This window comes from Lagopus muta, chromosome 5 (genome assembly GCF_023343835.1).
Source record: "Lagopus muta isolate bLagMut1 chromosome 5, bLagMut1 primary, whole genome shotgun sequence".
In the NCBI taxonomy this organism is placed as follows: Eukaryota; Metazoa; Chordata; class Aves; order Galliformes; family Phasianidae; genus Lagopus; species Lagopus muta.
In genome coordinates, this window is record NC_064437.1 from 40,948,558 (window position 1) to 40,960,585 (window position 12,028).

Genomic DNA, 12,028 nt, shown 5'->3' on the forward strand with positions numbered 1-12,028 from the left:
CCTGCGCGCACCTCCCTACTCCGTCCCTCGCTCCTCTATGCCCCAACGGGCCTTTCCGCCGCCTCGCCCCAAGGCGATTCCGCAGGCGGGAGCTGGTGAGGTTCCCCAGGCCGATCTTAACATCGCACGGCTTTGCCGCGGCCGTAAAACTGAGGGGAAGAGAGCGGCCGGGCTTTCCCATCCCCTTTCCCGAGCCGACTCCGGGAGCTGGAGCGAGCAGCGCCCGACGGGCCACAGGCATCTGCGCGTGAGGCACCGCCTGCGTGAGGAGACTGGGGGGCACTCGCTGCGGCTGTTTGCTAAGGGTATGTGTTTGCTACGGGTATCTGACTGCTGCGGGTATTTGCTGCATCTCGCGCTGCCGCCGGGCGGACGGCTTGGCGCCAAGAGAGCACAGCGCGCGAACGGAGCGCGCGTGCGCCTGGTGACGCTCAGCCGCGCTCGTGAGAAGAGGGAGGAGGCGCCGTTCGCCGGCTCTTGTTAGCAGAGGCGCGCATGCTCCGCTGTCGTCCGGGCGGGCGGAGGTGTGCGGCGGTGCTATCGCGATAGCCGCGCGGTTGGGACGCCATCCTGCCAGTGGCGGTTGCGTAGGCTGCTGGTCGCCGGCCGCTCGGAAGCGAGGGGCTTCCTTCCTGGCTGCAGCTCCCGCTGGGACGCGTCGAGGAGCGTACGAAGGTCTCCCGGTGAGCGCGGGGTGAGAAAGGGAGAGAGGGCGGCACCGGGCCGCGGCGAGCCCCTCCGGGCCGCTCGCAGGGTGGGCGCGGAAGCGGCCCGGGGCCTGGCCGTGTGCGCGGCGCGGCCCGCGGGGGGGCGGCGTGGCGCCGCGGGTGGGGGAGGGGCGGTGCGGCGCGGCTCTCGGAGCCTCGCTCCCGACCGGCCGCCATTTTGAGCGCCGGAGCCGAATGCGGCCGCCGACCTGACGAGCCTCGGCGGCGTACCGCTTGCCGCACCCCGAAGCCGGGGTTGGGCAGGAGGGAGCTCGGCAGTCGTTCCGAAGTGGAGAGGTGGCGGTGGTGTGCTTGGCGGGGACGGCGTCGGTGGCGGTCGGCGGTGGGGGGGTGGCTCGGGGAGGCGCGGTAAATGGCGGCGGCGCGGGGTGGGGGGGGAGGGAGGGAGAGAGCTCCCCGCCCCCAGTCCGAGACGGGCCGCGCTGCGCGCCCGCTTTGGTTCGGGATTAACGGCCGTGGTTCTGGAAGGGGAAAAGGAGCGGGAGCGCTGCTGGCTGGGCTGTGATGGCAGACAAAGGAGAGGCGGCGCTGCGCGGTTGCGGCCCCTCTGCCGGCACGCCGCGAGAGACAAAAGGTTACGGGCCGGGAGCGCGCCGAGAGGCTGGTGCGCGCCGCCGATGCCCGCGCTGCTGCACTGCCGGGGACCGCCGCGTCCACGTGCTTATGTACGAGCGAGTGAAATTGAAATATCCAGGGAATTGAACGAAATATCCATAATGCTGCCGAACGCCGCTTTGTTAATGAAAACCTACCCGATTTGTTGTGTTTTTATGTCTCAATGTTTTGTTTTTTCCTTTTGGTAGCGTTTGATTTAGACAAAAATGGACTGGAGTGGAAAGCACAACGGGCCCACCGATACAACCAACGATGGCACGGTGGTGCGGCTCCGAGGGCTGCCCTTCGGCTGTAGCAAGGAAGAGATCGTTCAGTTTTTCCAAGGTATCTCTAGTATAGTCAAAGCATAAAGACTGTGTGAAAGATAAGTCGATGCTTTGCAAGCCTGTAACTTGTAATGGCCGTTAGCGGGGTGGAGGGGGGATTGCTTTGACATAAATTGCCTTGAGTAAGGTGTATGCCCTGTTCAAATAACTGTAGACATAGCAAAGTTGAATACGTGTCTTAATTTAGTGAAGGTGGTGAATGTCTTGTGATTATAACCTGTACGTTAGTTTGGAGCGGTTAAATTGCTTGATTGGTAGCTTTGTTTTCTTCATGTAACCTAGGTGGGTGTATGTTCACATAGTTAAAACAAAAAACAAGTATGGCTAAATCCATAAATGTTTAATGAAAGATCGTTGGCTTGTATTGTTGGGTGATGGGGGAACTTAAGAGCTTTTTTTCGTTGTTATTGTTTAGATGCTTTAAGTATTTTCTACAGATGGGAATGTTTCAGCCTTTAACACTGTTCCCCTTGATGGGGTTATTTGTCCTTGGGTTAAAGGGTTGGAAATCGTGCCAAATGGGATAACATTGACGCTGGACTACCAGGGGAGAAGCACAGGGGAGGCCTTCGTGCAGTTTGCTTCAAAGGAGATAGCAGAAAATGCTCTGGGGAAACACAAGGAAAGAATAGGGCACAGGTGGGGATGGAGAGTTTGGGATGGTGTTAAATGGTTATTTTTGGGGGTTGTGGGACAGTAATGCTTTTGGGGGGCTGGGGACTATTATATGGAATGGGGTATTTTAAAGAATTTTTATAACTGATCCTAAATTAACTGGGGAAATACGGTAGATTTGGGGGGCGGGGGAGACAGTATTACTCTGTGTAGATTGCTAAACTTAGAATGTTGTTTCAGTCGTTTTTCATGTAGGGTAATTTGTGATAAGTGCTGCCATAGCCAGACATTGTTTTTCAACAGTATGTTTCTCATACTGAAAAGACATGTTTTATACTTAATTTCTACAGCTAGAATTTTCATGTTGTAATTTTTGCCGTTGTAAAGTTTTACTTTGATACAATTAAGATTCTTAACAGTTTTGAGGAGGAACTTAAGTTCTATGGTATCTGTAGTCATTTTTATCACATTGTACGTTTAGTTATTTTTCTACTGTTCAGACAGCTTATACGTGTATTCTTATTTCTACCTTGAAAATCCTCTCTTATTTAGATACATTGAAATCTTCAAAAGTAGTAAGAGTGAAATCAGAGGATTCTCTGACATGCCGAGAAGAATGATGGGACAACAACGGCCTGGACCATATGATAGACCATTAGGAGGAAGAGGGGGTTATTATGGAGCTGGGCGTGGAAGTATGTATGACAGAATGCGTCGAGGAGGTGGTGGATATGACGGTGGTATGTTTATCTAATGATAGAGGTTCTGTTGTCAGTTTCATGTTTCTGACGTCTTTGTCAAGAAATAAAGAAATGGCAGTAGCTTCCTGTTAGGTTTGACATGCCTCTTCAGAAGGAATTTTTTACTTGTAATTTTTTGGGGAAGAAAAAATGCAGCTTAGTATTTAACAGTAATGGATGTTACTAGAAAATTGTTTTTTCAGCAGAACTGGATATCTCAGTTGGATGTGTCAGTTCAGAAATGAGTGTTTAATGCTTTGCAGTGGCACTTCCAGGTGCCCAGAGACTGAAAAATTGACTCTTGTGTATCACTTTGTAATTTCTCAGTAGTAACGTAATTGCTCTTTTCCTTCTGTCCATTGTATAGGATATGGTGGCTTTGATGATTATGGTGGTTATAATAACTATGGCTATGGAAATGATGGCTATGATGACCGAATGAGAGATGGGAGAGGTAAAAAATATTTTTTTTTTAACAGTAAAACATAACGTTCCCAAGGCATACATAGTTCTGTTTTTATTTTCTTCATATTATTTTGTAAAGGAAGATGATTGTGTTTGTTTTGTCGAGGTGGGGGTGCTTCTCTTTTTCTAATTTATTCAAAAAAAAAAAAAAAAGGGTGTGTGTGTGTCGTTCTTCACTTATTTTTCTTTCCTAGGCATGGGAGGACATGGCTATGGAGCTGGAGATGCAGGTTCAGGTTTCCATGGTGGCGGTCATTTTGTTCACATGAGAGGACTGCCTTTTCGAGCAACAGAGAATGATATTGCAAATGTAAGTAAAATAGCAAAATCAGGCTTTCTGATCCCAAGAATCTCTATTCCAAACTTGCTTACGGCTCGCCAGTGAGTGATAGCTCTAATACATAGTAACTAAAGTCTTAAGTTACTTATGCAGGTTCTACAATACTTAATACATACTTAGTGAGGTTTTTAAAGGTAATGCCTGTGGTAAGCTTACTGAAGAAGCCACCCAAATTACATTTAACCCCTGTATACTTTTTTATTTCCAGAAATAAGAGACAGATGTTGAAATTTGTATCTTCATAAGACTCAAAAGTTTAAGCTTAACTGAAGATATTAATGTTATTTTGTAGAAGACTGATAGTAGATGTGATTATGGTTTTCACATTTGTATGTGGCCATAAGCCTTGTTTTAGGGAGACAAGGTGGGAAACCTGTAGGGTGCTGTGTTTGTTCAGAGTGGAAGGCTCACATTTACCCATAAGAGCTCAGTTAAAGGACTTCTACAGAATTTCAGGAATGATGGCCTACTGTATCTTTCTAATAACTGCTGTAGGAAGAGAAATTGACAGCTTTTTCTTCTTAGTTCCATAATTGTCCTTATTTTGAGAACCTTGTTTGGCTTTTTTTTCCTCAAAACGAAGTAATGATCTTCCCTTTCTAGGGTGGCATCATATTAGAGCATGTTTCTTAAAGAGAGGTGTGTAGACAAGTATTTTTGTTTGCATCTCTTTTTAAAGAGAGCTTGTCAAGCTCTGTAGCTGGAGTTCTTCCATTTGTATAACAGAAACCTCTAAGTAATACCTTAGAGACAAGTAATTACATTTGTGTGACAGGATGAGAGAAAATTAATACAGTGCTTTGCAAACTACTGGGGCGCCAGAAAACATACCTGGCTTGAATTCTAAATTCATTTGATTTTTTTTTTTTCTTTGTTTTTATTCTTAGTTCTTCTCACCCTTGAATCCTATAAGAGTCCACATCGATATTGGGGCAGATGGAAGAGCCACAGGCGAGGCAGATGTGGAATTTGTAACACATGAGGATGCGGTAGCTGCTATGTCCAAGGATAAAAATCACATGCGTGAGTGTCGTGTTCAGTTGGGGGTTTAACTGAGTTTATTTCAGTAGGGTGTAAATCAGGATGAGGATTCAAACTGAAGTTACAGTGCTTTAAATATGGTACTAATAATGGACTTTTTGTTGATGATCAGAACAAGTAGATCATCTCAAATTCTTTTCTCCAACTACTGTATGCAGGGTAAACTTTTTTACTGTGTTTTTTGAGAGTAGATTTTATTTCCTACAGAACATCGATACATTGAGCTGTTTCTGAATTCAACTGCTGGAGGTGGCTCTGGAATGGGAGGCTATGGCAGAGATGGAATGGGTATGTATCATTTCCAAATATAGCTTGTTTTGCAAAACGTGATGGAGTTGCAAGGTTATAACAGTGCACCTTCTGCTTTTCAGATCAAGGTTATGGCTCTGTTGGTAGAATGGGAATGGGTAATAATTACAGCGGCGGTTATGGAACTCCTGATGGCTTGGGGGGCTACAGTAAGTAGATATTCTGTCCTAATGATTGTGTTATGATTGTCTTTGTGATTGTGTTACTGTGTCTGTGTGTATGATTTGGAAGGGTGGGTTTTGTGGGCTGGGAGAAAGGAAAGGGGGTGGCTTAAATAGTAAATCACTGGGGCACTTTTTCATAATTTGGCTATTGCAACAAATATTTTTTTAGAAAAATAGTGCTGAAGTATATCTTAAGCTGATGCTGAACAGTTTTTTATTACCCATCACGTTTTTTTCTCTTTTTAAGGTATGTATACGTGACCTTGTGTCAATTGTTTGCAGGTCGTGGCAGTGGAAATAGTGGAGGATACTATGGGCAAGGCAATATGGGTGGAGGAGGATGGCGTGGGATGTATTGAAGGATAGCCTTGCTTCTACAAAATACCCTGGAAGAAACAACAGTCTCTGGTCTACTAGACTTTCTTACAAAATTTTAATTTCTTTTGTATTTTAAGAACTTTATAATGACTGAAGGAATGTGTTTTCACAATATTATTTGGTAAGCAAGAGCTTGTGAGGGGAAAATCTGTTTTCTGTAGGTTTTATTTGTTGCATACTCTGACTTTAAATAAATTTTTATATTCAAACCACTGATGTTGATACTTTTTATACTAGTTACTCCTAAGGATGTATTACATATTCAAGAATACAGTTGGTTTGAGATGTTGTACTATGGTTCAATAAAGGTGGTTGTACTGTAACTCCTATGAACACTGAGTTCTATGTACTCTTGGTGTAGTAAATGAGTTTGATACATTCTCTTGTTTAAGGGGAAAAGGGTAGATAGTAGGTAAGCTTACTTGGTAGCAATCCTTCCTAAATCTTTTTGATAAGTTGTATGTAGTAATTTCTCAACATAGCATTAAGCTCAAGCTGTGGAGGAGTCATAGATCTGGCTTTCCTCCCTGTAGTATCAGCAATGCTCTGCAAATGGCGCGATTGCACAAATGCATACTTCCCAAGTTCTGTCATCCACACGCCCAGGCTACAACTGTTTGCTTCCATGCTTTGCTGTAGAACTCTTAGATACTCATTTCACACGTTTAACTTGCAACGCTGTTGCTAATCAAACACTAGCAAAACAGTCAAATGCTAGCAAGTTGAAAGGTACCTTTGCTTTTTTTCTTCACAAACTGCTTTGGGAAGACAATTATTTGAAGCAAGCTAGAATTTTCCTAACACTTGTGTTTCAACACCATTGAGTTTTCTTTTTTTCCCTGCACATAGCTGGTTTGTCTGTATTTGTTCAAAACATGGCAACCATTATATGAATGAATTTGGTAGAAGCCAGGCATCTCTGAAAATAACTGTAAGCCCAATATTTGTTAAGTGACACAACCCCAACCACACTGAAAAAAAGTTTTTGTGCATTTGTGACATGTAAGATGTGTAAGAAAAAATGTTTGAAGACACTTACCATACCTGATGTGTAATAAGGTATTTATTCTTCTGAGCCAGTGTGATCTCCCAAATTAACTGCTTTGTCCTCAACGCCTCCCTTAAAATGTCAAATGTAATCTTGGGTATTGAAAGTCTGTCACCTGTTTTGCTAGTACTGTGTTATATATGTAATAAATGTCTTGCTCTGGGAGATAGTAGAATGGAGTTTATTTCACTAGAGAGTGTGCTTGTGTCAATGGTATCGGAAGTAATAGCAGCAGGGCTCATCTGCAGTAGGAAATATTCCAAATACTCAAGTATGGGGCAGAAGAAGGGGAGGAAAGATGACTTGAAGTCAGCCTAGCAGTGATGGTGCAGGAAAAAATACCTTTACATCTGACAGATTTCTCTATCAGCTACCTAAATAGGTATCACAGCTCTAATAATTCCTCAAGTATACTTTGCATTCTGTTTTCTGAGAAAGAACACTTACTATTGATTTAAGACTGACATACCTGAGAACAAAGTAGTTGCACTTCAAGCTATTTGGCATCACCAAGTAAGTTACCAGAAGTCATTCTGAATGACTCTCGAATAACACAATTCTGTTCTGGAGAGTGAATGCCTTATGCTTGTCCAATCCCTGTTTACACATCATCCTGTAACGCGAGCAGCATACAGTATGGACCCTTTCAAGGAACTTCAGCAGTGTTTTGAGAAGAAAAAAAAATGATTTTTGAAGTTCATACTTGTATGTAAAGCTGAAATACTTGCTGCAAAGTGTAGTTCTTTTGAAGTGGTTGGTTATCCACTGAGAAGTACTGACTGGTTCCTGCAATCTCTTGTGTGATGAATGCTGGCCATCAAATGGATTTTCCTTCACTGTCAGAGAAGGAGATCCAAGTACGTTCACCACCTTTGCAAGAAGGTGAGACAGCCAGTATAATCAGTGGGGGGGAGGGGGGGAGAAAGGAGAAGCATATTTTCTATTTGTTAATGCCCTTATATTGTTAAGTTAGAAGGAAATCACCCAAAGGTTGCTCTGATGCTGTGGGAACAATTGCAATTTCTTTTGAGGTACACATTAGGTACACTGCATACGTTCATATGCTTGGCTCAAGGAATATTATTTAGAATCACAAGATAATCTGTCACAGAACAAAGTTTTATAGAAAGACAAAATCATTACATTATTAATGGAGTAATGGTAGTGTGGTCCAAAAACCTGCTGAAAGTGAGCCAGATGCATAGTTTGATGCCAAAGGAAACCTGGATGCCACCTGGAACAGTATACAGCATTCACCATTTTGTTCAAGGCAGCAATTTCTCTCAAATAAAAGCAGTCTAAGTAGGTTATATGCCATTCAGTGACATTTTTCCACGTAAACAGTGTGGTACAGAGGAATGGAAGAGTTCATAGTTAGGCAGTAGATAATTGACTGCATCTGTATATTACAAAAATTTCAGCACCGGCAGTAACTGCACTGTATTCTTGTTTTAAACAATTGCCCATTTTAAATTGTATTTGTTCAGTTGCATAATTTTTGAAAAGATACTGAAGCAGGACTGACAGGCATGCTCTATATCCTACATCAGTTTGCCTTCATACTGGGCCCACAAAAAAACAACACAACACTTCAAAACACTCTTAGATCAGAGTACCTTAATGAAGCAAGCAAGCAGCATTTCCTTACATAATTAGCAGGGCAGCTTCCCCATTGCCCAACAAAGGCAGAGACTTTTAAAGCAACATGAGCAAGTCAATAAAACATTCAAAGTATTCTGCAATACTTAAATAAAGAGATGTTACTCCCAACATTACATTGAAGATCAATTAAGTTTATTTTTTTCTAAAAGCTATTTACATATTTACAAACATTTGTATTTTACAAAATAGTTATACTAGATAATTTTAAAAACTTTTTTTTTTTTTTTTTTTTACAAAGGCTACATAAGCAACTACACTGACGTGTCAAAAAGAACAGTTAGTTAGCTCTTGGAATATTAGCTAAATACTAATCCTCAAAAGACACAGCTAAGCTAAACAAAGTGCAAGAATGACTAAAAGAAAGACCTGTTTCCAAGCTGCCGTGCTCCTGTCAGTAGGAATTCCAGGCCCATAAATGAACTACAGCTGATTACTGCTAACTGCTCACCAGTACTGACCAGAGTGGAAATTCCATGGCTGGACCCATTCACACGAAGGGCTGAAGGGCAGAGGGCAGGTTGATTCTAGAGCAGTGACACGACAGCGAGGGCTGCTGCTACATACAACCCATCAAAGGCTGTATTTTTATTTGGCTACTAGAAGAACTGAGATGTACATTCCAGCAGAAGTTACCATGGAACATCAACATGAACAGTGGTGGGATGTGTCAGACCTAGCAGAACTCAAAAGCTCTCTGGAAAAATAGAAAATGTTTAGGAACAAACTGACCTTAGAGAAATAAGGCAACAAAAAGACAAACTTTCTGGTCCAACACAGGCACCACACAAAGGACACGGTCCACAGCTTTTAGTGTCTCTTGGCAGCAGGCTGATGCTGCTCTAGAGCTAAGCATGACTTTCCTGAAAATAATACAAAGACACTTCCTTGAGGCTACAGACAACATAAGGCATAAAAAAACAGGATGGACATCTCTCCATGACAACACTGATAAGGTCAAATTAATAGCTAATTTTGCAAAATAATTTGGCAAAATGCACCCCCTTTCTCCCAGTGCCTAAGGACACAGTTTCTCACCTATCTGACACCATCTCCCCCTACTCCTCTGACTATAGAATTGTCAGTGCAATATTCTTGGAGGTATCAAATCTTGATAACTGAGAGGAAGCAAATGACAAAGATATTTGGCAATCATTTCCTGGGCCACCTCCATTAATTTCTTTCCTTACTTTAAAGTACAGTTTAAAACCATTACTTCCATTTTGCTTCACAGCAGCATACTACAGGCAAATTTTACATCACAGTTCAGTTGGACTAGCCTGTAAAAGCAGGTAAATAAGTCACCCTTCTCAAGATCGTAATGACTAAGATACCTATTAACACTGAATCTCCTCTATAAACTGCCCTTCCTTCCTCCAGAAGAGCTTCCAAGTCATTTGTTAGACTAATACTGCAATCTGTAATTTTAACATGTTCATTTTTAAGACATGCATTTTGTGGCTTTGGGTCCTGTCCTCTCTATTTGTATCAACAGAAGTAGTGCTGTACATTCTGTAGCTGGTTCTTGTTTGTTTTGTTTTACAGAATTAGCTAAATACACAGGGTAATAACTTGTAAAATAATCTTATGGCACATTAGAAGAGCACCTCTGTATAAGGATTGCATGGCAGGAATCACAGACACGAACAGGCTTTGGTGAGGAAGGCAGAGGCAGTTCGTTGTCGGAACAAGCATTACAGAAGATCTCACCACAGTTTCTACAATGGTGCTAAATAACAGGGAGAAGAGCAGAAAAAAAAGAATCACAAAATCAAAAATATACAGCAGAAATATACTTGGTAATTGGGTATCAATAAATCACACAGAGAACAATCTGAATTCTTTCCAATCATTTGGTCTGGGCACGGAACCAGTTTTCAAGAGATAATTCATCTAAACCCAAATTTATGGTGCGATCCTAGACAGACCAAACATACAAGGTTTGAATCCCTAGAATAAGACAAACTAACGTGCTTTGCCAATTAAGAATATAAACAATGACAATGGATGAGAGCCTGTCAAGCAGCTCTTAAAATTTAACATAAGAAGTAGGTGAAATAAAAATTTCAGCATATGTTAATAAAGCTTAACAATTAACACTGCTTTAAAGCCCCAATAAGCTCATGATTTCTTAAGTCTAATATATATTAAAAAAAAAAAAATGTACTAAGACTTCCACGTGTCAAATTTTAATGGCGGAACTGCTGCCAAGAACATGAGACAATGATTCCACAAGGTTGGTTGAGTAACTTTAAGTATGGTCCTCCACAGCACTACACTAAACAAGAACATTTCTTTTGAAAGTAGGGCCCGGTTGTTCTTTGATATGAGTAGCACATCTCAAAGAATACCTATACATTCATCTGAAGGTTGACATTTCATGCTGATCTCATCTGTAAGATAACTGACATATTTCTCATGCTACACATAAATGAGCTGGAAGAAATTTCATTTGAGTTTTACCTTCCTTTTGGAAAGTGAGAATTCCTTTTCACATAACTTGCAATGTGTAGCCTCTTTGTCCTTCAACCAAACCTGCCCCTGGAGAAAAAATAAATGACCATAAACACGTGTATATGATAAAGGTAAACTTTGGGTTCAAAAGGACAAAACAAATCAATAGGAGTAATATTTACTGCCTGAATTGCTGAACGTCCTGAGACCACTACAATGTCACATAGACACTCTGAGGCAGGACAAGCTTGCTCCAAAGCACTGCTAACAGTGGGAATAGGTACAAAGAAGACACGCTGGAGGCACTAAAGCTAGCCTATGGCAGAGCTGGGAAAAACAGTAAGCTATCCAAGTCTCAAAGCTGAAACCTATTTCCCTGCTCAATGAAGGAATATGTGAACTCACACATCTTATGATCAAACATATGCAGACACAACCTCTGCTCTCAAGATGCACAATGCTCAAGTTCCCAGCCTTTCAGCAGTATAGTTCCTATTTGCATAGACTTCTGGATGATCAAATATTTATTTATAGTTAACAAATGCCATATTGGTGCCTACATACACGGTCCCAAACACATTTTGTAAAATAAAAAGGTGCACCTTTGCAATAAAATGTAGCAAAATGTGTAACTTTATATCAAACTGAGTATTTTCTTTTGCTGAGTCTACGGGAATTCTGTGCTTCCCTCCCACCAGAATATAATAAAATGAGTCTCTTCTGAATAGCTGCTGTTGAAGAGAAGCTTTTTCAAGCTTGCAAAACATTTCAATGGAAACAGTAAACACCAATGTTTCTTTCCTCCAAATCCTACCAACCTGCAATGCTTTGTTCGCTTCTTTTATATCTTCTATTTTCAGCTTGGATCTAAAAAAATAAGATAATATTTCAAACTGTTATATTTTCACTTGCAGTCTAAAAAACCTTGCAAGGTTTAAGTATTTAAAAATTAAGTGATGTATTCTGAACTTAGTATTTTACATCACAGCAGCATCTAGGAGATGTACTAAGTACTACACAAAGACAGGCTCTGCACTAAGAGCTAAGAATCCCTGAATGCAGGTATGTTTGAGGTTATGCAGTTAAGGGCACCAGACAAGCACACAGCATTGGTGCAAACTAGGAATTCAAACTTCTGGACTGTCT

The 12,028-nt window shown here is 41.9% G+C and overlaps 2 protein-coding genes across 13 annotated transcripts in view; one reads left to right on the top strand and one right to left on the bottom strand.

Annotated features, from left to right (window-relative positions):
- Nucleotides 1–192: 192 nt before the first annotated feature.
- HNRNPH3 (heterogeneous nuclear ribonucleoprotein H3) lies at nt 193–6,934 on the top strand. Of its 8 annotated transcripts, none has more exons than XM_048943758.1 (10): nt 193–305; nt 1,532–1,667; nt 2,170–2,308; nt 2,837–3,024; nt 3,392–3,478; nt 3,684–3,799; nt 4,717–4,852; nt 5,078–5,158; nt 5,242–5,328; nt 5,626–6,934. In XM_048943758.1, the coding sequence occupies exons 2-10, from the start codon at nt 1,550–1,552 to the stop codon at nt 5,700–5,702; spliced, it is 1,029 nt and encodes a 342-aa protein (XP_048799715.1). In that variant the 5' UTR covers nt 193–305; nt 1,532–1,549; the 3' UTR covers nt 5,703–6,934. The 8 variants fall into 8 exon arrangements, with proteins under 8 accessions (XP_048799715.1, XP_048799718.1, XP_048799716.1 ...); XM_048943761.1 differs by lacking the exon at nt 193–305 and adding an exon at nt 535–683 and having other exon boundaries at nt 2,837–2,979; XM_048943759.1 differs by lacking the exon at nt 193–305 and adding an exon at nt 537–694.
- Nucleotides 6,935–8,546: 1,612 nt separating this feature from the next.
- LOC125693540 (DNA replication ATP-dependent helicase/nuclease DNA2) overlaps nt 8,547–12,028 on the bottom strand; it is a 39,668-nt gene continuing 36,186 nt past the window's right edge. For all 5 annotated transcript variants that reach the window (XM_048945623.1, XM_048945619.1, XM_048945620.1 and 2 more), the window contains 3 exons: nt 11,701–11,749; nt 10,892–10,969; nt 8,547–10,157 (listed from right to left, as the gene is read on the bottom strand). In XM_048945623.1, coding sequence (XP_048801580.1) covers nt 10,014–10,157; nt 10,892–10,969; nt 11,701–11,749 — 271 coding nt within the window. In that variant the 3' untranslated portion in view covers nt 8,547–10,013. The remainder of the gene's footprint in view (nt 10,158–10,891; nt 10,970–11,700; nt 11,750–12,028) is intronic.